Source organism: Tenrec ecaudatus, chromosome X, assembly GCF_050624435.1.
Source record: "Tenrec ecaudatus isolate mTenEca1 chromosome X, mTenEca1.hap1, whole genome shotgun sequence".
NCBI lineage: Eukaryota > Metazoa > Chordata > Mammalia > Afrosoricida > Tenrecidae > Tenrec > Tenrec ecaudatus.
The window spans coordinates 127,523,762-127,551,038 of record NC_134548.1 but is presented as its reverse complement, the minus strand read 5'-3'; the positions used below and the strand labels follow the sequence as shown (position 1 = coordinate 127,551,038).

At 42.4% G+C, this 27,277-nt stretch overlaps 1 protein-coding gene across 2 annotated transcripts in view; it reads right to left on the bottom strand.

Moving 5' to 3' along the window:
• Window positions 1-13,410: 13,410 nt before the first annotated feature.
• The window catches only part of LONRF3 (LON peptidase N-terminal domain and ring finger 3), a 47,553-nt gene continuing 33,686 nt past the window's right edge, over window positions 13,411-27,277 (bottom strand). For both annotated transcript variants that reach the window (XM_075538148.1, XM_075538147.1), the window contains 4 exons: window positions 24,782-24,940; window positions 23,590-23,752; window positions 22,531-22,680; window positions 13,411-18,572 (listed from right to left, as the gene is read on the bottom strand). In XM_075538148.1, the coding sequence (XP_075394263.1) occupies window positions 18,417-18,572; window positions 22,531-22,680; window positions 23,590-23,752; window positions 24,782-24,940 (628 nt within the window). In that variant the 3' untranslated portion in view covers window positions 13,411-18,416. The remainder of the gene's footprint in view (window positions 18,573-22,530; window positions 22,681-23,589; window positions 23,753-24,781; window positions 24,941-27,277) is intronic.

Sequence of the window (27,277 nt, the reverse complement as noted above, 5' to 3'; positions counted from 1 at the left end):
CCTACCTACAGGTCCACTAACAGTGGACAAGAGTTCCTATCTCTCCACAGCCCCTCCAACACTTGTTACTTTCTAATTTTTTTAAATTGGGTTATCTTTGAGGTTGTTAGGTGGTATCTTGTTGTTTTAATTTGCATTTCTCTTATGGCTAATGACCGGGAACATTTTCTCATAAATTTACTGGTCATTCAGATTTCTGCCCTAGTGAAACGTCTCTTCAGGTCCTTTGCCCACCTCCTAAGTAGGCAATTATTTATTTATTTATTTTTTGGGTAAGCTAGCAAACATAGTATTGTAGGTTTTAGTAATAAGGCCTTTGTCTGGCATGTCATTGTTAAAGATGTTTTCCCAGTGTCTGGGCTCTCTTATTACTTTCTTGGTGAAAGTAATAAGTACATTAGTATATCCCACTTGTCAATTTATGACTCATCTGTTTTTGTGCCCTTTTCTATTTTTGGTAGCCTATATATTCCCTGTGCCAACGTCCTCAGGTTGGTTCCAATTCCCTTGTTGATCACCCTAATAATTTGGGGTTTTACCTCAAGGTCTGTGATCCACCTTGAGTTTATTCCTGTGCATAGAGTGAGATAGGAGTCTTGTTCATTTTTCTGAAGATAGATATTCATTCTTTCCAGAACCACTTGTTGAAGAGGGCATCTGCTTCCCATTGGATATTTTTTGGGCCCTTATCAAAGATCAGTTGTCTGTATGCTGATGATTTTATTTCTGGGTTTTCAGTTCTTTTCCATTGGTCTGAGTATGTGTCTTTATACCTATACCATGTGATTTTGACCACTGTGGCTGTATAATATGTGCTAAAGTCAGGTAAAGCAAGCCCTCCCACTGTGTCCTTCTTCTTGAGGAGTTCTCTGCTAATTCTGGGCTTCTTCCCTCTCCATATGAAGTTGGTAATCAGTTTTTCCAATTCTTTGAAGAAAGATGATGTTATTTGTATCAGGATAGCATTAAACTTATATAGTGAGTGCCTTGGGCAGAACTGACATCTTTACTATATTGAATTGTCTATCCATGAGCATGGGCTATTCTTCCATTTGTTGAGGTCACTCTTGGTTTCTTGCAATAGTGTTCTGTAATTTTCCTTGTATAAATCTTTTTTTTAATCAGGTATATCCCTAGATATATCAATTTGTGCTTGTCTGTTGTGAAGGGTACTGCCTTTTTGATCCCCACTTCTGTGGTCTTGTCTGATGTGTATAGCAGTCTGATACACTTCTCCTTGTTGAGCTTGTATCCTTGCCACTCTGCCATATTCCTCTATTGCTTCCAGTACTCCCCCTGTGGAGCTTTTGGGATTTTCTATATATAAAATCATATTACTGTAGATAATGAGAGTTTCACCTCTTCCTTCCTCAGGCAAATATCTTTGATGTCTTTTCTTTGCCTTATGATGTTAGCTAGGACCTCCAGTGAGCCAGTGTTACTGAATGAAGAAGTGCAAGTTGCACTGAAGACATTAGCCGAAGACAAGGCTCACAGAACTGATGGATTACCAATTGAAATGTTTCAACAATCCAATGAAGCACTGGAAGCACTCACTTGTCTCTGCCTGGAAATTTGAAAGACAGCTACTTGGCTAACTGAAAGAGATCAATATCTGTCCCCATTCCAAAGAAAGGTGACCCAAAAGAAAGTGAAAATTATAGAGAAAAATAATTGATATCACATGCAAATAATTTTTTTCCTGAAAATTGTCCAACAACAGTTATAGCAGTATATTGACAAGGAGCTGACAGAGGTTTGGGCCAGACTCAGAAGTGGACATGGAACAAAGGATATCATTGCTGATGCCAGATGACTTTTGGCTCAAAGCAGAGAACACCAGAAAGATGTTTGGTTAGTTGTGTTTTATTGACTATGCCAAGTCATTTGACTACCTGGGTCATAACAAACTATGATAGCCTAGAGAAGAGTTGGAATTCCAGGACACTTAATTGTGCTTAGGGGTAACGTTTACATGGATCTAAAGGCAATTTTGGGAACAGAATAAGGGAATGTATTGTTTAAAATCAGGAAAGGTATACATCAGGGTTGTATCCTCTCACCATACATGTTCATTTTGTATGCTGAGCAAGTAATCAGAGAAGCTGGATTATATGAAGAATTGGGCACCAGGATTGGAGGATGGCTTATTAACAGCCTGTGATATGCAGATGACACACTCTTGCTTGCTGAAAGCTAGGAGGACTTGACGCACTTGCTGATAATTTCAGCTTGAAGTATAACTTAGAACTCATTGTAAAGGAGACAAAATTCCCCACAACCAGAACAATAGATAACATCATGATAAATGGAGAAAAGAGTGTATTTGTCAAGAGTTCATCTTGCTTGGAGTGATCACTGAATTAGCAATCAGGAGAGCAAAGGACACATAAAACTGGGTAAGTCTAATAAACAAGGCCTCTTTAAAGTGCTGAACAATAAGAGCTTACTTTGAGGTCGAAAGTGTGCCTAATTCAAGCCATGGTCTTTGCAATTGCTTCATGTGCATATGAAAGTCGGACATTGATTGAATAAGGCAAATGAAAGAAGAAGCAATGCACTTGAATTAAGGCACTGGTGAAGAGTATTGAAAGTATTATGGACTGCCAAAAGAACCGACAAGTCTATCTTGAAAGAAGTATAGCCAGAATCCTTCTTAGAGGCAAGGATGGTGCAAGAGCAGTGAATTATTTAATGTGATTCTTGTAGCCAAATTCTCTAACTCCAAATGACCTTTTCCTGCATGGGTTTGTGAAGAAGGTGGGGGAGATACTGAGAGGATTCACCTGTGAATAATTGCAAACAGGATTCCCTGGAGGGGCATGAGCCTTCTGAGAAGCGGATTGGGTGGGTGGAGGGATCTCATTATCAGCAAGAGCCAGGAGTGGATTGTGTCTTCTGGACCTCCTGTGTCCAGTGAACCTCCAGGCTCCAGGTGACAGCTATACCATCAGAGGAGCAGCAGCAGAATCAGGAACCAAAGCATGGAACTGAGTGATGGCCTTCCCAACCCACAGAGCAATTTAAGATGAGTGCTTTGGTGCGGGAGTCTGGCTTGCCGAGTGGGATGCCCCTGGGAAATCAATTGGAGAAGTTGGACTTGCTGACTCATGGAAGTGGGGCTGAGTGCCCTCAGGCTAAGGTTTACTAGATTGTGGGTGCCTCTGGGTACTTAATTCAGGGAACTGGGTTTATTAATCCAAAACTTGAACTGAATGCTTTTGAGTTGAGCATAATGGTAGGCACCGTTGTCATTACAACTTGTTAACATTCGAAATAAACCCTTTAATCATGAATTTTGTCTGTAAGTGGTTGTGTAGCCTTCACAATGAATATTAGAACCCAAATGTATGAAGTAGAGAACATTAATTAAGGCAATGCAAATGGTGAGGCTTCATACTTTGGATCCTCTGTCAGGAGAGACTGGTCCCTGGAGAAGGGGGAGGGGGAGGTGTGGAAGGCCTTCAATGAGATGGATTGACAAGGTGGCTACCGCAATGGGCTCCAGCATAGGAACAATTATGAGGCTGGTGCAGGACCAGGCAGTGTTTCATTCTGTTTTATGTGCAGTCGCTATGAGTCAGAATCAACTTAACGGTAGTTAAAAACAACACAGATTTGCCCACTGCAGGGTGGCCACGAACTTCCACTTTTGTAAAACCAAACCATAGTATCTGTGGAGTACAATAAAGGGAATCAAAACCAAACTCATTGCCATTGAAACATAGTTATTACAGAAGAGAGTAGAGCTACCCCTGTCGGTTTCTGAGACTGTCACTCTATCAGGATTAGGAAGTCTCACGGTTTTCCTTGAGTGGCTGGTGGTTTCAAAATGCTAACCTCATGGTTAACAGCCCAACATGTAACCGCTACTCCAACAGGGCTCCTGCAACAAAGCAGAGTGCAATAAAAGAGGCATGCCTGTTATAAAGGAGACCAGGTAGTGCTGTTGGGAAAGCATTAGGCTGCTAATCACAAGATCAGCAGTTCAAAACCAGCAGTGGCTGTTGGAGGGAAAATTGTACAGCCTTAGAAACCCTATATAGGGTCACTACGAGTCGGAATCGACTCGATGGCAATTAATTAAAAAATATTTATGCCTGTAATATCAAGTAAATTAATCGAAACTATTAATGTCTGGAGTAAGAACTATCACCATAGTTAAGCAACTATTCTCTTGGATGTTCCTTCAGATGGAAGCATGAGTAGCGAACACTCTCACATCTGAACCTTAAGGTAAGCATGGGCACTAGGAGAGAGACATTTGCCCATCTTAAAAAATCCAACTGTGAATTCATGGTCCATTTATTTACTCATTTAACACGTGTAATATTTGAAGAAGGAGCACTGGCTGCCAGTCCAAACCCACCATCCTGTCCTTAGCAGAAAGAGGCAGCAGTCTACTTTCATAAAGATTTACAGTCCCCTCCTTTTTCACGGATCTGGCCTCCAGTAGGACTGGGTTGACATTATTCTTTTCCTAAGAAGCTGTTTCTTAAGGAGCTTTACAAAACAGTCAGGAAAAATAGAGACCAGGAACTAGCCCAGAAATCTCCTTCTTCTGGTCTTCAGTTAACACGATGATGTTTTTAATGTTTCTAATGATAGAAAAACTTTGATGATCTCTCTCTCTTTTTGGCAAAGAGACCCTGACAATGCAGTGGGATATGAATTGTCTTGTGCATTAGTGATTTAAATCGTGCAAGAGCCCAATATTTGACGTGCACTCTATATCAGCGGTTCTCAACCTGTGAGTCACGACCCCTTAGGGGGTTGAATGACCCTTTCACAGGGGTCGACCGATTCATAAGAGTAACAAAATTAGTTATGAAGTAGCAATGAAAATAATTTGATGGTTGAGGTCACCACAACATGAGGAACTGTATGAAAGGGTCGCAGCATTAGGAAGGCTGAGAAGCACTGATCTACAGGTGTAACTTATGGCTGCTCCTGCCTCAGTCCGTGAATGATCTGACAGGGGGCTTCTTAGCATTGGACTGTTAACCACAAGAGATGAAGTTCAAATCTACCAGTCACTCCATGGGAGAAAAATGAGGTTGTCTGTTTCCATAAATATTTAATCTCAGAAACACTAAGATACATTCGGTTCTGTTCTATAAGGTTCTGATGAGTTGTGACATGTGGTGTGGTGAGGTCCTTTGAAAAACAAAGCTTTGTTTTTATGGCCTGTCACAGACAAGTCAAAATTCTGAGAAGAATTTTGCTATCTGGAAGATGATTAACAATTACAGTGAGAAATTACTAAGCATTCATTCAGTGTGAGCCAGAGATGGATAAATATCATCTCTTTAATCTTCACAACAGTTCTATAAGGTCAATGCTATACCCTCATTTCTCAGGTGTGGAAACTGAGCTATAAAGATGTTAGGTAATTTCATGATAGTCACAGTGGTGGGAACAAGATTTTAACTTCAACAGAGAGTCTGTGCTCTCAACGACTACACTTTATTGACAGGTGCATGGATGGATGAACGAATGGAGTGCGGCGGAAAGCATCATGGAGTGCAGGGGTTTCTGTGTTGGATCATGATCCCCAAACCTGATCCAGGTACTGTTTATATTTGTTTGTTTTGAAATTACAAAATGTTTTAAAATAGTAGAGCTTTGCATACACAGGTTTCCATTTTTACCAAAACATATACAACCTCAGAGTCCAACCATCCTAAGATTTTGGGTTTTTTTTTTCCATCTGCACAGACATGTGCTCTGCCTGCCACTTCCAAAGGGGGAGACTCTCCAGTCTTCTAGCAAGTACCTTTCCTTCTTAGTGAAGACCCCCATAAAAGACACTCTCCTCAACAACTTTCCAAGCTCTTCTTCTCTGTTCTTATTATTTATGTAATTTATTAATTGGGAATTAATACATAGATCATTCCATAGTTCAATCATGTCAAAGACTATTTTGCAATTGTTACCAAAGTCTGTTTCCAAACATTCTTTTTCTTCTTGGAGTCCTTGACATCGTCTCTCTTTTACCCCACACTACCCCCACTCTACACCCCCCCCAAAAAAACACCCACCTTATTCTACTTGCTATCCCTATAGGTTCATCAATCTTGGGTTTCATGTACTGAATACCAGAAAAACATATAACACAACTTCAAGAGGGTGACCCCCCAGTGACATAAAACCTCAGAAATAAACCCTAATCTGAACAACAACATCAGCACAATCAAAAAACAACTACAGACAATGTTGAAACCAGTTAAGGTCCAGTCGTTATCATAGGGGTGGGGGTGGAGGATCAACTGGCAAAGTTTTAACTGTTCAAGTCAGGTTTATCCCTTTGACCTATATTCATCTTTCCAATGCACTCTGTTTAGTAAGTACTCTCCTCCCATCCCTCAATTATGAATAGAGGGAGATCACTGGAGGCTTATTTTCGATGTACTTTCCACAAATGTATGTTGGGTTCCTACTGTCATCGTTGCTTTCTGAAATATGGATTCTCACAATTTAGGTTCTGATAATAATCCCTCCTTTGACTTCAGATTATATGCTTTACAGTCCTTCGGTGCCTGATGATGGTGTGCTTCTTCCATGTGGATTTAGTTGACATCTCACTAGGATAGCTGCTTGTTTGGAGACAAGTCGTTAAGACCCTAGGTGCTATTTTATGTGATAGCCGGGCACCATCTACTTTCTTCACCACATTTTGCTATAGCACCCATATCTTCTGTGTTACCTTCCTGAGGTTGAGTATCAAACAAGGCCATGATGTAAGAACTAATTCTTCTTAAGTTGGAGCTAGGATTTCATGAGAGCCCCCAAACCCATTACTGTATCTGTCTTTGTTTTTGTTTGGTTTGTTTTTTATCTGCCTTTGACTCCCTTTCAGAACCTCCTTGTTAATTTATGGTAGAGTCTTATCAATCACCCCCCAGGGCATAATGATCTTCCCTTAATATTGTCTTTGGTACTAATTTTTTAAAACCCTGTTGAGAGGGATCTTGGGCCATATCACACAGGTACTGTTTTTTTTAATTCCTAGCTGGAATATTGGTCCCCAATCTTTCCATGAATTGCCTGAATGGTCAGAGGGGGATAGAAGAGTGTGTGAGCTGAAAGGCATGGCTTTCAAATAGTCCTCTTCTACAACCTAAACCATCCCACCTTAAACCCAAGCTTCTGTAGATAAGGGAACAGTGGAGTTTTCCCCAGGCAGCAGGTTGCATGAGAAAAACACTCCTAAAACTGAGACTTAATATAAAGAGGAAAAGGTGGACCCCCAAAAGACCTTTCCACATAAGCCAGAGATGTTTAAAAAAACAAACCAAACAACCAACCAATAAACCAACAAACAAAACCCCTCCTTGGTTCTTCCAAATGGAATCTCCAGTACTGAGAACATTCGTAGACTGAGGTAGGGGGCATTCATGAGTTTCCCCTGGGATATAGAGTGGACATCAAATATGACTCTAGTACCCTAAGTCATGGAATACCTTTGAACACTGGTGCGCAACCACAGTACTGTTATCTTCAAAATAAGGGACATACCATAGGTCTAGCTGAAAGCTGGGATAAAGTATCTCTTAAAGACTACTTCAGCTTACAGATTTTCAAAGACTCTTTTATGACTCTAACATTCCACTTTTCATTTTTATCTTTTTAGTCTTCAACTCTATACTCACTTTACCCCCAGTGACAAGAAGATTCAAAATAGGCATATTGGCAAGTAAGGGACAGAGAGAGATAGGCAAGTTGTTTTGTCATTAGGAGCCCCGAGTTTGTAGTCCTAATGAGGGAGTCCCTCAGGGAGGAGGGTTCCAATGAAAAAGAGGGGGCAAGTTTTTAGAGGGCTCAAATAAGAAAGAATAGGCTAGAGCATGGGAATCTAGACCTAGGAAGTGAGGAGATTGGCAGAGTGGTGAATCTAATGCATCCAACAGCCTGGATGCATCACTCCCAGCCTCCTTGCTTCTGTGCTTCATGACATTGTGAATAAGCCACTTGATTTTCCTGAGCCATAATAGCTTACTTGTAGAAGATGGGCAATAATAGCATCTATCTCAGGGCTACATAAGATGATGTGTAAGTGTCCAGCACACAGTTAACTTTCCATAAAGGTAGCTGCTCCTGTAATGTTTTTGTCATCATTACTTTGAGTGTCCAACCAGGTATCTAGGGCTTCGGTTGTTAGGCGGTACCTCATGCTCGGCAACTTGTACTAGTGGTAAGAGTGGGGGCTCTTGAATCAGATGGCAATCTGACCCTAGGTAAATAACATAATCACCTTGTGCTATAATTTACTCATCAGTGTATTACATAGGGCAGTTGCCAGATTAAGCCCTGCACTATCATATTAGCCACCTGAATTTAGACCCTGATATACTCATAACAAAAACAAAACTCACTGCCATTGAGTTGCTTCAGACTCATAAGTGACCCTATAGGACAGAGTAGAACTTCTCTGATGGGTTTCCAAGGCTGTACTTTGTTATAGGAGTAAAGCCTTGTTTTTTTCTCAGAGAGGCTGGTGGTTTCCAACTGCAGACTTAGTGGTTAGCAGCCCAATAAAGAAAGCACACGGCACCAGGGTCCCTATGCTTATTCTTGCCATTCTCCTGGTAGGAGTTAGAGATGAACCCATTCTCCCAGTATCTGTTTAAACAGACCTGCTGACGATAACACTGTATGACCTACAGGTAAAATGTCAGATCTGCCACGTGAAGAAGATAGCTGGGAAGGAGGCTGACCATCTGGGGAGTGACTGCAATGGCCACCAAAGGTATTCCTCAGCCCATAATCCTGGAAATGTACATAACCTTCCTGAACTCCCTGCTCAGGGAGGCAGTTTTTGTTGGGCTTGTTCTAAGCTGCTCTCCTTGGGTATCAATACCCAATAAGATCTCCACTTGTTTCTCTCATTTCTGTATCTAGGATTTGCTTTTCATGGCAGACACTCTGACTAGCCAAGTTGTGTTAACATTATGACCTTTTTCCTACAGTCAAGGCTGCAGTCTTGGATTGAGCATAAATGATATCCTCACTCAAGATGAATTGTCAAGTATGTAGTCCACATGAGAAAAGAATGTATGAAGTCCTTGCCAGAAGATGAAAAGGCAAGCACTTCAGTTGTCAGAAGGAGCCCAAGTGACACAGAGGTTAAGCATTCAGCTAAGAAAAAGGTTTGTGGTTTGAACCTACCAGTCACTCAATGGGAGACAGAGGTAGAATCTGCTTTTGTAAAGATTAGATACAGCCTTTTAGAACCTTATGGGGCAGTTATACTCCATCCTATAAGGTTGCTGAGCCAAAATAAACTCAATGGAAATTAAGTTTAAAATTTTTTTCTAGTTGTTAAAGATTATCTATATGCATATTTCCATTTTTTTCAAAAAATCAATTTAGGGCTCATACAAATCATCACAATCCATAATCCATCCATTGTGTCAAGCACATCTGTACATTTGTTGCCACCATCATTCTCAAAATATTTGCTTTCTGCTTGAGCCCTTGGTATCAGCTCATTTCCCCCCTCCCTCATGAACCCTTGATAATTTAAAAATTATTATTATTTTGTCATATCTTACACTGTCTGATGTCTCCCTTCACCCACTTTTCTGTTGTCTGTCCCCTAGGGAGGAGGTTATATGTAGTTCCCTGTAATCGGTTCCCCCTTTCTACCCCATCTTCCCTCCACCTCCTGATACTTCCACTCTCACCATTGGCCTTGAAGGGATCATCTGTCCTGGATTCCCCGTGTTTCCAGTTCCTATCAGTACCAGTGTACATGCTCTGGTCTAGCCATATTTGTAACGTAGAATTAGGATCATGATAGTTGGGGGTGGTGAGGAGAGGAACAATTTAGGAACTAGAGGAAAGTTGTATGTTTCATCATTGCTACACTGCTCCGACTGGCTCCTCTCCTCCCTGCGACCCTTCTGTAAGGGTATGTCCAGTTGCTTACAGATGGATCTTGGGTCCCCAATCTGCACCACCCCTTCATTCACAATGATTTGACTTTTTTTGTTCTTTGATGCTTTATACCTGATCCCTTCAACACCTCGTGATCACACAGGCTGGTGTGCTTCTTCCATGTGGGCATTGTTGCTTATGAGCTAGATGGCTACTTGTTTACCTTCAAGCCTTTAATACCCCAGACGCTATATCCTTTGATAGCCAGGCAACATCAGATTTCTCCACCACTTTTGCTTATGCACCCATTTGTCTTCAGCGATTGTGTTGGGAAGGCGAGCATACAATGGTATGATTTTTTTTGCTCTTTGACGTCTGATACATTCCTCCCTACAAGAATAGCTCATCATTATAGACTGCCCCAATAACAGGTACTACATTCCACGTGTGGACACCAGGTTCCTCCAACTCTAATCACTGATTCTTTTCAGGGAGTGCTCATTTAGACTTTTGGCAATAGACCAGTCACCCCCACCCCCAACATTGCCATGACTATGTTGACCTTCTAAAATGTACTTCTAAAATGCAAGAGGAGATTTGTATTTAAGTGAGGCAGGCTATTTTAGGAGTGAATTTTACTGCACATGTGGATCCAGAAATTGAGATTGACTGGCTGGAAAGTAGGTAATTTTTTGCAAAGGGGTGAAATTATGGGAGATGTATGTCAATAAGTGGATTAAAAGCTTTAGACCAAGGCGAATACAGTTCAAGCATTAAAAAGAAGACACATATGGACGAGCCTGGGCCAAAATGTGAAATGAAAGAAGAAATTGAAAAGGCAGAGAGAAGGGAGCTCAGATATACAAAGGGGGTTCAAAAAGCTCATGGGAAAAGGGAATGGAAAGATCATTAATCCTATTACCAACTTCCATCATTCATGTAAATAGAGTCCACTCACTTAAGAGTTTAATCTAGACGATGTCAAGGAGTCCATGTAGAAAAGGAATGTTTGGAAACTGATTGTGTTAGCAATTGTACATTCTACTTGACATGATTGAAATTTGGAATGATATATGTATTAAATTCCAACTTAAAAAGGACCACAAACAGAAGGAATTTACCAGAATTTCACACTCTATGTTAAGCATTCTGGTGAAAATCAATTAAATACATTAGATGCTTTCACAGGGGTCACTTGACTGATAATAATAGCAAAATTACAGTTATGAAGTAGCAATTTAAATAATTTTATGGTAGGGGTAGGTCACCACAACATGAGGAACTGTATTAAAGGGTAGCGACATTAGAAATGTTGAGAACCACTGCATTAGATGTGGTCTGAAGCTGGCCTATAATTTCCTTTTCTCAACAATGCGTGAAATTCTATACCATTGGCAAAATTATTGACACTATTAGAATTACTTTATATCCCAGGGGGATGATTTATAATGTTTTCACTCATAAAATGTTATATCTAAAGTGAACTTCAAACTAAACCAAGCTCATTGCCACCGAGTCAATGCTGACTCATAGCGACCCCCCCACCCCCTGTGGGTTTCTGAGACTTTTAAGTGTTTACAGCAGTAGAATGCCCAGTCTTTTTCCTGAGGAGCTGCTGGTGGTTTCGAACTGCTGACCATGCAGGTCGCAGCCCAACGCATAAACACTGGAGACATATATAATATATATGTATGTATATATAGAGAGATATATGAATGGCTTTGGGTCTCACACTTAATGCTAGGCCCAATCTAAGAGCAATTTGTTCTTATGACATACCCCTACTCGCTATCTTCATGAAAAGATCACTGAAGATAGGAGCGTTACAACGAAGTCTGCTGAAAAACAAACAAACAAACATGTTGCTGGATATCAGAAAGGAAAGCATCAGAGGTCTTAAAAATTTGTATTAAAACAAGCAGCCTTTTAAGCGAGGTGTTAACTAAGTCTTCATGGGAGAAGCACACCAACTTGTGTGATCCAAGGATTATAATACAATTCAAATCCGAAGGATGGAATGGTATCAGAGATTAAATTATGAATGCTCAGTTTCCAGAAGCCCCAAGCCCATGTATAGCTTGCACACATAGACTTAAGTCCCTGGGGATGTGAATGCCCTTGCTGCGAGACAGAGCATTGTAAAGTCAATTGTGGAAGGGTATCATTAGGTTAAAATGTAATACCTTCTCATTTGATCTCTCCTTTGACCCATTTTACAGATGGTTTAATATTTTCTTTTTTCTATTTATGTTTTTCTGCTTTATCTGGTTACTGTTGTTGATATTTTGCTTCTTGTTTGTGTTTTACATGATTTTCTAGATATGAAATCCAGGATAGGTAAATCTATAGTCAGTAGCTGGCTTAATAATTACCTAGGGGCATAGGAGGGGAGTATGGGGGGGGGGGCTGGAATGGGGAGCTAACAACCATGAGTAAGAGAAGAAAATGTTCTCAAATTGTTTGTAGTGATGATTGCAGAATTCTTATGATTGCATGATTAAATTGTATGATATGTGAAGTATACTCCAAAAAAACTATTTTAAAATAAGATAATGGAATGTTCCCAGAAACTTTTCAAAGCCCTCCCATCGAGGCTGACCTCCTAGGAGCCTGCACTTCTCCTTTCTGACCAGGCATCGCTCCACATGAGGCTGACCACAGACAGGCCTGGCTGGGAAGTTTCTGCATTCTTTGGAAGAACACAATATGGGGAGGATTTACATCAGCCCCTTCTAGGAGTAAAGAAGTTCTAAAATAGGAGAGGAAGAGAAAGTTTGGACTTCTAGGAGCCTGCAGGCCCCGGACATCCCCCCCCCCTCCTTCTCTTGCACAAATCTTATGACTGGATGTACCTACTGGAGGAGGCATCTTTGGCCCTGCAAGAGTCAAATAGAAAAGGATCCAGGGTGGATTCTAGAGAAGAGCAAGCAAAAAATGCTGACTTTGACTTTGTGGAGGCCTAGGGAACGAGGCAAAACAGCCCCTCTCTTTGGAGGTGGTCCAATCCAGTTCTCCAGAGAGAAAGCAATAGAAGGCATTCTGGGCCAAATGATTTCCTTGGAAGGCAGATTGTGCTTTTGGCTGAAGTAACGCTCTAGCTTGAGAGAACTAGAGAGTGGCAGACTGGACACAGAGAAGCAAATCCAGTGGTGCCAACAATTCCTTCTGGACCTAGCTGGACACGAGTTGTGATTATTGCAATTCCCCCCAAGATCCTATTAGGCAAAACAAGGTCGGGCCCAAGTGGAATTTATATAATGTCTTCCTTTTTCCCCCTTCATTATCCTACTCTTATGTTGTTCCTCCCCCACCACTGCTGATGGGAAAGAGAACTTCCTAAAGAGTCGCCAGTGTCCTCAGGCTACACACCGTCGTGTTGGGAAGATGGTATATTTCTGAAGCTTTCTTGTTGATGTCAACTTGGTTAGTTACCAGTGTTCTTCTCAGGAGGCTCATCCATGTGCTTTGGGGAGTTAGTGTGTTGTTGAGAAAGCATTGAATAGAAACAAAAACCAAACCAAGCTCATGCCATTGGATTTCATGAACACTTTATAATGCCAAAGAAAACAGTAGGCAGTGCGCTTCCCTTTAAGAAAACTCAAGATATGATGGTCTGGATTTACAAATGAAATTGAAAAGAACAAAGCTTCAACTCAATTCTTTGACAGCGCATTAGGACACATACACATACACGTAAACAAAGGAACTACTCAATTTATGGCCAGCTTTTCAGAGCACAATTGGTTCTTCTGTTGGCTCACACCTGCCTCAGACTTGCTTCACTGCAGCGTACAGGAGAGCTGGCTGGCTGAGCGGCAGGTTGAGTTCCTTCCATGAATCTGCTGGGCAAATGTGTTACAACCAATAGAAGACAGAAACAAAGCAGGCATTTCAATAGATGTTATTTCTATTCAGCTTCTAACAAAAAAGACACTGGCGGCTCTTGGGGTAAGTCTTGCCAAAGGATATGGGAACAGGCGGTTAACAAGGGAACAATTTTTCACAGAGACTGCCTCTATCACGTTATTACAACAACATGGATGCGCTGCAACCTATTTTTGTACAGTTTGATGAAGGGAAATTCTGAAAAGAAATCAAGCATATAGAGGTAGTTGAATAGCAATATGGGGAGAGGGAGCATTACCTTAATTCCCCTTCGTTACAGTGCAAGAGTCAAGTGGCTGCTTAATAAAACACACAGAATCACACACAATCACACCACACACACACACACAGAGATGTATTTGACACTGTTTAAATGGCTTGCTTGACATTTTCATCCTAGTATTAAAGTTCTCAATAGAGAACTGTATAAAACGAGGAGACTTGTCTACCTAAAAAAATAAGCCAGATGGAGTCTATTTCCTCACCTTTTGTTAGGTTGTGTGTGGCTTTGACAATGAACTGTTCAGTGACTATTCAAATAATGCCTAAGCTATAGTGTTGCTTTGTAAACCTCAGGTAATCACGTCTGCTATGGGAGGTGGGTGGGTGGCTGCAGCTTTTAAATGGCTACGAAATCGTGAAGCAAAAGCTTTACAACAACACACCAGAAACATAGATTACAGGCACTTCTCTCCAAACAGGAACTTGGCGTGTTTGGAAACAAACACCCACTGTATGTGAACAGTTCTTCATTTAACCTCTGGATGTGCGTAGCTCAGACTAGCTTAAGAAGTCAAAAGGGTAATATGTGGACACTGTCATTCCAAGAGGAATGGAACGGGCACATTTTACATGGCTGTTTTTCCTTCCTTTCACGCTAAAGTCAGGAAGCGGCACAAATCAACAGCCTTTCAGAAAATATAATCTTCCTTCATATATTAGAACCTCTTTCTTCAGGTCCAAGAAGACCTACCCTTCCCCATCATTTAGGCTACCTTCCATTTGCAGCTTTGTTACATGCCTCTACTATGATTCTGCCTTGGTACACAGAAATGGATGTCATGTCATCACATTGGGGACTCAGACACTGAGTCTCTGACTAAACCTCCCATCTTAGAAATGGAGATGAAATGGGGAAATGGTCCCCGATGAATTCTAGCCCATCAACAGTTCGCTATATGTTGACAGCAAGAGACCTCTGGGTGCTGTGAGCTAGTCTCGGAGCTCCACTACTCCAGGGGCCAGTCACAGGCGATTATCTGAGCCTAAGACAGCACTTCAGCCAGAGCTGGAATGCCACAAGGGCAGTGACTTGACTAGCCTCTCACTGCTAAAGGCAGCACTGGGCTAGAAGCAGTCGGTCTTCAGAAAAACCACACTTGAAAAAGTGAATTCTCCATGCCCCTACATCAGGAGCAAGCACTTTTTTCTTCAAGTTACCTATAGAAAATTCACTTTTAAAATTTTCTATATTTTGCTGGTTATTAGCTAGCAGCAGTAGTATGGTACAAAGCAGAAAGGCACTGTGTCTGCCTGGTACCTGGTTAAACACACACACACACACACACACACACACAAACACAGGCACGCGCGCACACATGCATACACAACCAACCAACCAAACAAACAAAAAACCCCTTATTGGGTCAGTTCCAAGAAATAGGAAAACTAACCAATAAAATGGTGCAATCTAATGGGGCGAGGGGGTGGTAGTCTTGGCCTCTGGCCCATCTTTCGCTTTGTGTCTTTTCAAGCTGTGCAACACAAGTAAAACACAAGTGGCGAGAATGTGCACGTCCAAGTCAAGTACATCCCCAAGCAAGCCAAGGCTTAGCCTTACCATGGGAACAAAGCCTTGTTCCACATCAACCCAGACATGTTATCGAAGCTGCTAGGCCAGGGAAGGACAACCATGGCTAGCCACTTCCTACTTTTGCCTAAGTTGGGGTGGGATTCTCTTATCAAGGCAAAGAATTCTGTGGTGTGAAATTTTATTAGGAGATCAAATCTCCCTTTCTATTTAGATTAGCAGAGTTGTGCTGGGTAATTGAAGGTGATTTAACCTGCATCTTCCCACTGCAAGCTTCTCTGGCTCCTTCGCCCAGCCTCTTTAATAAAATACTATTTAGAAATGTTTAAAATCTGCAAAGTGCTGGGGTCAAAAATGAAGCTTGGCTTCTTATGACTATATTGAATTGTATGGAGCCTCCATTTCTTCATCTATAATACAGGCCTAACAAGTGCTCTCACATGCTTGATATGAGAAAGAAATGACTGAGTGAGTCTCTGTATGTGGAGTCACTTGGCTCAGCACTGAGTATGTAGTACATTCTGAACACATTTTCCTTGAATCTGTTACTTCGGGCAGTGGTAAGGGAAGTGGTTATGTGTTGGGTTGCGATCACATGGGCAGCAGTTTAAAACCACCAGGAGTTCTTTGGGACAAAGACTGGGCTTTCTACTCCTGTAAAGAGTTACAGTCGCAGAAAACCACAGGGAGGTCGCTATGAGTCAGCACAGACTCCACGACAGTGAGAAGGGAAAACCAAGGACCAAATCCAGTCCCTATGGCATGGCCCTGAATGCTGAGCAATGCACTTTGGAGAGCAGAGAATGATGAGCTGGTTAGTCTAATGGAGCTGGAACGGAAAAATTCTACTCTAGCAAAAAATTCTACCACACCCAGTAAGACTATTCATCAGCCATATCGAGATGGGAAAGGTTTGCTGGCATTTTCACTTTCCCAAGCACTCCTGACCCCAATCATCAAGTTATATCATTAACCAAGTTGAAAAGGGTTGGTAGAGGCTAATGCATGTAAAAGGCAGCGTTTTTATGGGAAGTGTCGACCTTGGTGATATTCTGCAGTGACCAATAATCTACTAAGAGTTATAATTTGCTGAATGTCTTCTATGTGCTAGGCACTGTGAGGAGTGATTTATAAATGCTATCTCATGTAATGGTCACGAACTCTCTCGGCAGAATTGCTCACTACCATTTTATCAACGCGATGACCTCACTCTCACTGTTGTTCTTTCTGGTGGTGATGGAATAAATCCCACTGATTACTAGAGGCATCAGCCTGTCCCCTTACCAGAACAAATGAGCTGGAAGTGACTAGTGTCATTGTGGTGGTCTAACATCCGACAGGAGAAGGAGAATTTGGACGACCGTAAAAATGGCACAATTCACTTGCTTCCCTGCCTTGTCTCTTTACTCTGTCGATAGAACACACCCAAGGTCCCAGTACTTTTCAGGTTCTCCTGGCCCTGAAGGAATCAAATTTGCACAAAGAAAAGTTAAGTAAGTGCTTATTCTTCCCTCTTTACCCTCTTTTGTGTTCCCTTTCCCTATACTGAAAATTTTGGCCCCTTGCAACCAAGAAGAAAGGCAGTGTTACAAAAAGTAATGGCTTAACTGTCTGGTTCCTTGGAAAAGATTATTTTTTAAAAGATTCTAGCCTATCTGGCTTCTTTCTATTTTCAAATCCAATTAATCCAGCATGAAGTATTTCCCTTTATGTTCGCGCAGGTTTTTGTACTCAATGCTGAGAAGAGGTAGGGTGGAGAGGCTAGTTGGGCAAGGGTGTGGTGTACCACACTGAATACCAAGCCCTCTGAAGGCTTACATCAGATCCTGTGTAAAATCCCATTCTTCATTGAATTGGGAAAGAAACACTAGATACGCTTACAAATTGATGAAATAAATGTCTATAAATATGTTACAATAAGAGATACTCCTCTGGTCAGTCCAGAAAACGAATTCATTGAGCTTCACTCAGTATAACAAACAGAAAAACGGAATATTTTCCTCTCTCTGGCATAAGTCACACTCTATGCCAAATTTCATCAGTAGAATATATAGTTAAATTCAAACTGGAATAAAAACAACCCCCCCAAACAATGGAATCTGTAAAGATAGATCTTAGCATCACTTGGATCTTCTTTGAAACATTCAATTGGAAAGATATAAAAATGGTCCAAGAACTGGGATCGAATGAAGTTTAAGAGTGGTGTGGGGATGCATTAAAGCAAAAATTGCACATTTCTAGTATTCTTACTTCCTCCTAATCATTTGTTTAAAGTAAACCATACAAATAAATAAAGCAATTGATGTTTCCGTAACGGATACTTAAATAGTGACAAACGTACATGTAGAAGAAGAAAAAAATAGATACAGTAGTGTAAAAAATAAATTACTAAAACAGAAAAAAAGGCAGCAGAAAAAATTATCTTATATATTGTTAACTAAAACTGGAACTGTTTGGAATGAGGCCTCAAGTCCATGAAATAATGCAGTTACATTATTGAGTATCTTCGCCTCACAGTCCAACCACACTATCATTTATCTAGGAAAGCAAGAAAATTAAAGCAAAACCACTGGAAACATTCAGAAAATTCTATGAAAATAAAAAATTCTGGGCTCTTTTCACGTAGTAGCTCAGCATCTCAGCATCCTGAGACATAAAGTATCAGACAGATCACATTCTTTGGGGTTTCTTACTCAATCTTTCCCTGGGAGCCACAGCAGGGTAAGACTCTTGTTTGATATTCCCTTGTGCAAAGATGTTATTGCAATTGTCTACATTTACAAGAGGACTCCCCTGGGGCAGCAGAGGAGGGTGGGTGCTCCTCTTCAGCCATCAGCTCTTACTAGTTTTGAGTTCGGGAAATAAAGGCCACGATGCGTCGGATACCATTCAGTCTATCCTTTAAGGACCTCATGGCTAGGAATGGTAGCTGAGCTCGGCTTTCCAATGGGAGAACTGCTAATAGCCACCAACACCAGGCTGGACCATTTGGATTAACCTGCAATAGAGAAACACAACACGTTCACTCTAGTCTTGTGGAAATGCAACCAGTCTGCAGATTTCTAAAGCCTCTCATTGAACATCCCAGTTAGAATCGTTTGTGTGTGTGGTAGAGACTACTAACTGCTCTGCTCCTATATCCCTCCCCACTTACTTGGGCTAATCATAAGGAGCCCTGGTGATATAGTGGGTACTCAGTTAGAGATGGTTAGCAGTTCAAAACCACGAGCCACTCCTCAGAGGAAAGAAGAGGCTTTCTATTCCTGTAAAGAGTTACAGCCTTGGAAACCTGGGGGGGGGGCAGTTCGGCCCTGTCCTATAGGGTCACCATGAGTCAGAATTGATTCAGTGACAGTGAGATTTTTAATAGTCACCAAAATAAAGGTGACACATCCCCGACTCCTTTGCAGCTAAGTCAGGCTATACGACAAAGTTCTGGCTAGCAATCAATGTAACTCCTGGGGTGTGCACTAGGATAGGAACACTTGCTCCCCCTGCTTTCTTATTCCTCCCCCCCCCACCATCTAGAATATGAACCTGGTGATGATCAGCTTTCTTTATTCAAGATTGGAGCAAGGGTCTATGGAAAATAGTGCTTTGTGTCAAAAGAGCCTGGATCCCTGAATGAGCTCATTGATGAGCTGCTTTTCCCCTCTAAGAGGATCCCTGGTGGCACAAAGGTTAAGCACTTGACTGCAAACTGAAAGGTCTGTAGTTCAAACCCAACAGTTGCTCCATGGATGAAAAGGCCTGGTGATCTGCTGCCAGTCTAGGAAAACCTACAGGGCAGCCCTGTCCTACAGGGTCTCCATATGTCAGAATGGACTACCCCACTAGGACTTAATGCTGTCTATCCATGCTTAAGCTGTAGTTATTTTTGATATTTGCAAAAGCAGACACATCAATATCTGAACAATACACCATGCCTCCAAGCCAGGGTAATTTTCCCAGTTGGAATATCCACTGCTCAGTATTTTTTTCACTTCTAAGATTGTTTAGGTCTTCTCTGCCCTTGGTTTTTGGAAGGATGGCTTTATAATAATCAAGAACTGCATTTTGGTCAGGCCACCAACACCTGGGATTCTTTGGGCCCCAAAGATTAGTTCATCTCACCGGTCCCAAATCCATGACTTCTTTGCTACTCTGCACTTTAGATTCATTTGGATTCTCTGTGCCCCTCACTGCAGTCTATACCATGTTCCCCTTCCTCTGATCAGCTCTGAATAGTAGAATTCTCTTTTACAAAATCAGTCACAAAGATATTTAAGCTGCTGATGGTATTGGGGGCTGTTTTAAATAAACCTCCTTGACCATGGGAGCTGCTGCACTGACTAGAGCAGACTGAGTGGTGTGTGTGTGTGTGTGTGTGTGTGTGTGTGTGTGTGTGATGCTGTGGCTGCCAAAGCCACATGATGACAGTTCTTATTAAGAAATGAAATGAAACCCAAGATTTCAGATTTCTTTGTCATTGAGCTCTTATGACTCACACTGTGGCATCTGTGAAAGATGTTGTAATCATTGCTAATTTGCTAATCTCTAGTGTTAACCTGATTGGGGGGAAGGGGATGCTTTTCAGAAAGTCACCCAACAAAAGCAGTCACTGTTATCGAGTCAATTCTGATTCCTAGTGAATCCATAGCACAATGTAAAATTGCCCTTGTGAGTTTCCAAGATGGTAAGTCTTCAAGAAAGTAGAAAGCCTTGGCTTTCTCCTCCCCAGAGGGTGAAGTGAAGCATTAAACGTGCTCAGGAGCTAGCTCAGAGCTCTGCTGTCATTCTGAGTCCCAGTGGCCCAGAGCCAGAAGCTGAGGCCGTGGGAAGCCCTGCTTAGCCGATCTCCCTTCAACACTCACGATGCCTTTGTATGGGGAATAGGAGCCACCTCTCTGGTGTGCAGAAAGCAAGCCACTTATGACCATTAGGGAACAGCTGGATGTCGGTGGGACTCAGAATACAAGAATCAGAGAGGACTTGAAAGATCACCTTTCATTTTAGAGATGAGGGAAATGCTGAGAAAGGGCAGGGAGACTCAGCTAAGGTCACACAGGCAGAGTGGCAAGCAGGACCAGTCTGCTGGCAGAGATAACAGACTATGTGTAATCAGATGGTCCTCTTGTGAAAGAGTTGGCTCTGAGGGTAGGTAATGAGTTCATAAAGAGAGAGAATCATATAGGAGAGACCCAGCTTAGAATATGGGAAAGGGTGGAGATATTCCAACCAAGTATTTTCCTATCATTGCCCTCCAATAGGAGCCAAACTTATACCATGATAACCTGTTAGGGTGATAAGATAGATGCATAGAGGAGTCAACTAAATCCACATGGAAGAAACATACCAGCTTGTGTGATCCAAAGATGACAGCTACAAAATTCAAATATGGTGAGGAGAAAAGCATCAGAGCTAAAATTATGATCATCCAATTTGTGGAGGGCGATGGGGACGATGGGAGTCCAAAACCCATCTACAGAGGAGCTAGTCAGACTGAGCCATTGGCAGATCCGCTCTCGCCACAGGCAAGAGTCTCGAACAGCCTTACTCATAGACAGAGACCACTGTCATCTTGATTATACTGGATTGACCTTGATACTTGGCCAGTTGACCACTCTATAGATGGGATCTGAAAATGTTTTGGGTGCAAGCATCTCTTACTGGTTCCATGGCAGAAATTTCTTCCCTGGCTTTTTGAATGCTGTGGGGATTCTGTGCCTTCTGACACATTATTTGTATCTTTGTTTGTATACCATTGTGTTTTTATTCTTACCACCTGAGCGTGATTTTGTTATTTTGATGTTTTCTGTTGGGTCTCCCAGCTGTGAAGCACAGGAGGAATGGATGCCTAATGATAATAAGGGATACAAGGGGATCTAGGGGACATAGGGAATACAGGGGTGGGGGTGAATCATGGGGAGGGAAAGGGAATCTCAGCAGTAAGTGGTAAAGACGTGAGGGGGAAGGAGCACAAGACTGGATTGTGATTGCTTAACTCCTCTAGGAGGAGATTTAACCATGGTGGGGGGGAGGGCGGCATGTTCTGAAAGAATTGATGTGGGGGTGATTGTACAAATCTCCTTGATATGATTGAATGATTGAATGATTACATTATAGGATATGTAAAATACTTGCCAATAAACTGTTGGGAAAAAAATGACTTATAAATAAATAAATACAAGATACATGCATAAGACATGGCTTAAGCGAAGGTTTAGCTCGGGAGTATCATAACTCTCTCCTATTGCTACAAAAATTAGGTAGTCAACTACCTTACAAGATTCCAGTCGTAAGACCCATCCATCTATAGTCCTACAACACTAGGCCTTTGTTCTCACTGCTGTGACTTTGAACGCTGACCTTGTCATTAGCAGCCTAATATGTAACCCACTGCACCACTAGGGCTCCTTACTTGAAGATAATCTCTGTTAATTTGACATTGTGGGAGAAACTAAGGGCAGCTGGCAGAGAAAACACACTATGGGTATTCTGATTGTTGATGGTGTCTTTGCTCTTGTCCCCTCACCTAACTTACTACCTCCCTAAATCTGTTGCAAAGACCTATTGCTTTACTTTAGCAAAGGAGCCCATTGGTGTAGTGGTGATGTGTTGGGCTGCGAGCCACATGGTCAACAGTTTGGGACCACCAGCAGCTCCTTGGAAGAAACATTTTCTACTCTCATTAAACAGTTACAGCCTCAGAAACCCATAACAGGTCACTATGGGTCGGCATTGGCCTGATAGCAGTGAGTTTGGTTTGGTTACTTTAGTTCACCCTATTCTGACTTGAGATCCTTTGGTCTTATCCATGATTCCCCCACTGCCCAATCAAATACCATCTTCCTCTTTAGTTTCACTGTACTTGTTTAAGTGGTTAGCCAATCTTATAGCCATCCAGCCACAATCCTCAGCACTCTTTCATTTTCATCTGGTGGGGATATCTGTTACAGATAGACATTTTTATATACCTGGGGATCGGCATCTTTCTCTGGCATAGGACCAAAGTGGTGGAGTATCCGATTCTTCAGAGCTGGTTTGAGTGAAAGGAACCACAATGATGCTCGCTCATATACACAGTTATGTAATGTCATCAGTTCAGCACAATCTTCTCCCTGAACCTGGAATTTATCAGAGTGGAAATGAAACATTTTATATCTCCTCCTCCACTCCCAGAACCATTTGGGGGCAGTTGTCTCTCTGAGCATCCCTCTCCTCTCCCTAGGCGGTCCCAAGTTCACTTCTCTTATATGATGTGGGAAAGGCTCGTGTGAACACTGCTGGGGGAGGAAGAAGGGTAAAGGTTCAGCTAGGTAAGCAAGCTGATACAACAAGGCACTGAAAACCAGAAATTCCAACTGGCCTGAATGGAAGGAGGGATGCTGTTCAATTATGTGACAGTGATGTATGCTTTGGCTTGTTTCCTTTTTTAACCTGGGGTTTCCCGCTGCTCCCTAGGAAAAGAGACATGAAAATGTCTGTGTTCTCGGTGTACAACTATCTCTCAAGCCGGAGATATTTATTCGTGGATCAAGTCTTTGTTCATCTTGTACTGGGCGGGGAAGGCACGTGTACTGTAAACAAACATTGGCTCATCTACCTCTGCTCCCGTTTACTAGCTCAGACAACCAAGGTTTGACTGGACGTGCAGTCTTTCCACCTTATGATATGATGGATTACAGGGAGGGCTCTTGGCCAAGTTACACATTTGAAAACTCTGGCATAAATGAATGCACAATGATCTCAAAATGAAAAGGTACATAACTAAATACAAATCTATAGCACTCTGGACTAAATGGGCCTGAAGCTTGACCTAAGGTAACATTGCTTACCAATAAATGGAACTCAGTAGATACTCTAAGAGAGAGCCAGGATAGGAGTACCCACAATCAGTCTACCCTGAACAGCAATGCAGCACCATTTGATGTTGCTTCAGCAACTAAGGGGAGCATCCCAAGGCCCCCAGTTTTGAGAGATTCTCTGGCAAGCACCTTTGTGTGCCAAGTTACAAGGCTATCCCTTCCACTTACCTTCTGGTCTTCAATGTATTCGATGTCTGCGGTGTTGTAGCCATCCCGCTGGCCCTGGCGGAGCACCTTGAAGCGCCTCTTGCCTATGCTGTCGACCACTGAGCGGCCATCCGCAAAGAACTGGACATTCCTAATCTCTAGCATGCAGCCATATTCTGCAAATCTGTTCATTGAGAATGAAGGTAAGAAAGTGAACCTTTGGTCAATTCTGTTTCTTTGCCTTTGTCCCCGGCTATTTCCATGAACCCACGATGTGCTTTAAGGGACTTCGAGTGATTTGACTGACCTAGGATCTCTGCTCCGGCAGTGCAGTGCTTACATGTTGAATTGCTAACTACCAACATTTCTAAATGCCAGCTGGAGAAAGAGGAGGCTTTCTGCTCCTAGAAAGAGCTACTGTCTCAGAAACGCACAGGGGCGGACCTACCCTGTCCTATAGGGTTGCTATGAGTCAGAATTGACTCAATGGCAGTGGGTTTGGTTTTCTGGAGGTTCTACAGCTGCAATACATGAAAAGAAACTCCATCATGTTATCCAAGCAGCTACCATTTACGAACACATACGATGGTGTCAGGCTCCATGCTGAGAATGTTATGTGCATTAACTCATGAATCCTCCCAGCAAACCCAACAAGGCAGACATTGTTTGATCCACTTCAAAGAAAAGGAGCCGTGGTGGCCTTGCCAGGTAAGTTTTGTACCGCTAACTCAAGATCAGCAGTTACCATCCACTAATTGCTCTGCGGGAGACAGATGAGCCCTTCATCTCAGAAACCCTATATAGGATGACCCTCCATCTTCAGAATCCCCTCGGATGCAGAGGGTTTGATATGAGGTTGAGAGATAAGGAATCGGAGTCACCGAAAAGTTAAGTAATTTGCTCCAGGTCAAATGTACTCCAAGGCTGGAGCCAGACTCTGAACCTAGGACCTGAACCCACTCTTATAAAGCACGTTTTATATCCCAGGTGTACACCAATCTGTTTGACCAAAGATTAATGTCAGGCTTCTTTTACACAGGTAGCCTCTCATAGTGTAAGCTTTGGGCCAGAGAGACCCTGCTCTTTATAACTGTTTATGTCTGGAAATGGTCAGGTTTCATGAGCAGCTGCTCTCCGTCTTCTAGAACCATCCCAAGGTAAAAAACAAACCCTTTCCATCCAAGCTCATTTACCCATCTAATTCCTTCCTTACCCTTTCACGGGATCTCCCAGGCACATGCCAAACTGTCTCGTGCCTGTCTCAATGCATCGACGCATCATCAGACGGTAACAAGGCTCAAAGATGTGCAGGGGACAAGGAACGGTTGGATAGGCCATAGTACACACGAAGATAGGCACGTTCTTATTTAAGCTGCCAGGAACAAGAAACCACAGGGTCAGAAAAATGGGGCAGGACACAGAAAGGTGGTGCACATGTCACCTGTGGTATCCCGAGGGTGGCGGGGTCGGGAGGGGGGGTGCTGTGGGAAGCAAGGAGATTTCAAGCTTGGATGACTCTCAAAAGATAGTGAAATGCAACTGATGCCATGGGCAGAGGTTAGCCTAAGGGTCTAGGCATTACAACTGGCATGCAATTCCTACCCTTTCTAACTTAGCTGAAGTAGTTCTCTAAAACGTTCCCTTCACGAGTGATATTTATATATCATAATTTTCCTCTTTCAGGCTCTCCATGCAAAATGATCTCTTCAGTTGTTTTGTTGGCACTATGTGAAAGGGGTACGGATGGTATAACTGGACCCAGCTCTCCAAGGGAATGGTGGGAAAGTCTCTGCCGGGTCCCCAAGGGCATCTCAGATTTTCAAGGGCGCCAGGGAATCTGCACATATGGTCTAGCTAGGAGGAGGAGGAACAATAGACAACATCCATCTAGCCTAGTACTGCTCAGCATTTTCTATGCATCTGAGTTATCAGGGACACTTCAGTACAGATGCCAGGGTTACTGAAATTCAACAGCTCTGGCACTGGTACCCAGGAGTCTGTATTTCAACAGGTACCCCAGGATATTCAGCACAGCCCCTGGGAGTCACTAACTGGGCCAGCTTCTGCAGCATCGCTGTCTTCTTATTTGTCTAGCAATTCCAATCCAGGAGCATCTACAACCAGTGATATGTATCAGGCCATTTGGTCAATCTCAAAGGGCTTTGATTTAGGAATCCTTTAAGTAGAAAGCCCTCGTATCTTCTAGTGTTGGTCAATAAGACTGTCCTTACAGAGACACAAAGCTAATGAGACAATCAGAGATATAACGAGGCCCTGAATGGTTTGGTGGGGTCAAAGTGGTTCCACATTAGGGTGCTAACCATAAAAGTCAGAAGTTTAAAACCACCAGCCATTCTGTGGGAGAAAGATGAGGCTTTCTACTCCTGTAAAGAGTTATAGTATCAGAAACCCCAAAATGGGAAATTCTACTCTGTTCCACAGGGTTGCTATGAGTTGAAATTGACTAAATGGCAGTGAATTTGGTTTTCTGATAGTAATTCTAATACAAGTCAAAGAGATAAAAAAGGACCCCCATCTCCTCTCTAGCTTTTCAAGAATACAGTCTTTAGCATAAGAGAGAGGTACAGTCAAATTGGTGGCAGAGTTTTAGAAATGTTCTCCAGAGGTTGAGCATAAAATCAGAACAATTTCTGCCACTGGGAGTCTTGCCTCCAGAGTCCTCTGTGAGTTCTGTTCCATCAAGGCAGGGGCGAGCAGAGGGGTGCAGTGTGACATATGGGGATGGCTGGGTGACTCCTGCTCTTAACATAAAAAAACCTTTTTTATTATGAATTACAGACCAGATCAATTTTCCATTCAACAATTCTCACACCTTTTGTTTCAAGTCATTGATTGCAATCTCCACAAACTAACATAATTTATCTCACTTCCTCACTGTTTTTGGTTTTCATTCTTCTCCTATCTTAATCCTCTTGAACTCTGTCTTGGGCTAAATGCTAACCCTTTGATCTTCTATGGTTGATTACTAAGGTGTGTACACCTCCCTAGTGTAATTGTTCCCCTCTAGACCTGTCAGTTGTTTGGTTGAAAATTGAGCCATAGGGGTGAATTCATCTCCAGACTTGAAGGGGGACATAGGGCCACAGTCTCAGGGTCCCACCAGTCTGCTGTCATTTCTAGGTGAAGTTACTTCCAGCCAGCTTGGAACCCCCACTTACTTCTGCCTCTTCCTCTTCACCTCTTACACTGTCTGTGCATGACTCACTGTGCACTACGATCTCATTCGATTTTCCTAACAAGTACACGAAGCAGGAGCTGTTACTATTCCCAAGGTACACATGAGGAAATGGATGCGGGAGTTTTATGGTTCCTAAGCTACCTGTGATGAAATTGAGGCTTGGACAAGTTAAGTGACCTGTGCCTAGGGTCCTAAAAGTATGAAGGGGTTTCAGAAAGTTTTGGGAAACTGGAGTTTTCCCACCAACCTTTGGAAGCTCTCTTGTATACTTTGTGACAAAACTGAGGCTTATGCCCAGGCCTCCTGAGCTCAAAGGTTTTAACCTTGTAGCATTCCCTCATGCAGGTCAAGACGGTCTCTGAACACCTCTAGGGTTTTATTTCCCCAGATGAAGCTACTCCAGTGGACTGCTACCAGCAACACACTGTTATTAGTGCCAAGCCATGTCCTGGTCAATGGTTTAGTTTATGCTTCCTCAGTGCTATGCCAGTAAATGTTTGACGAAGAGCG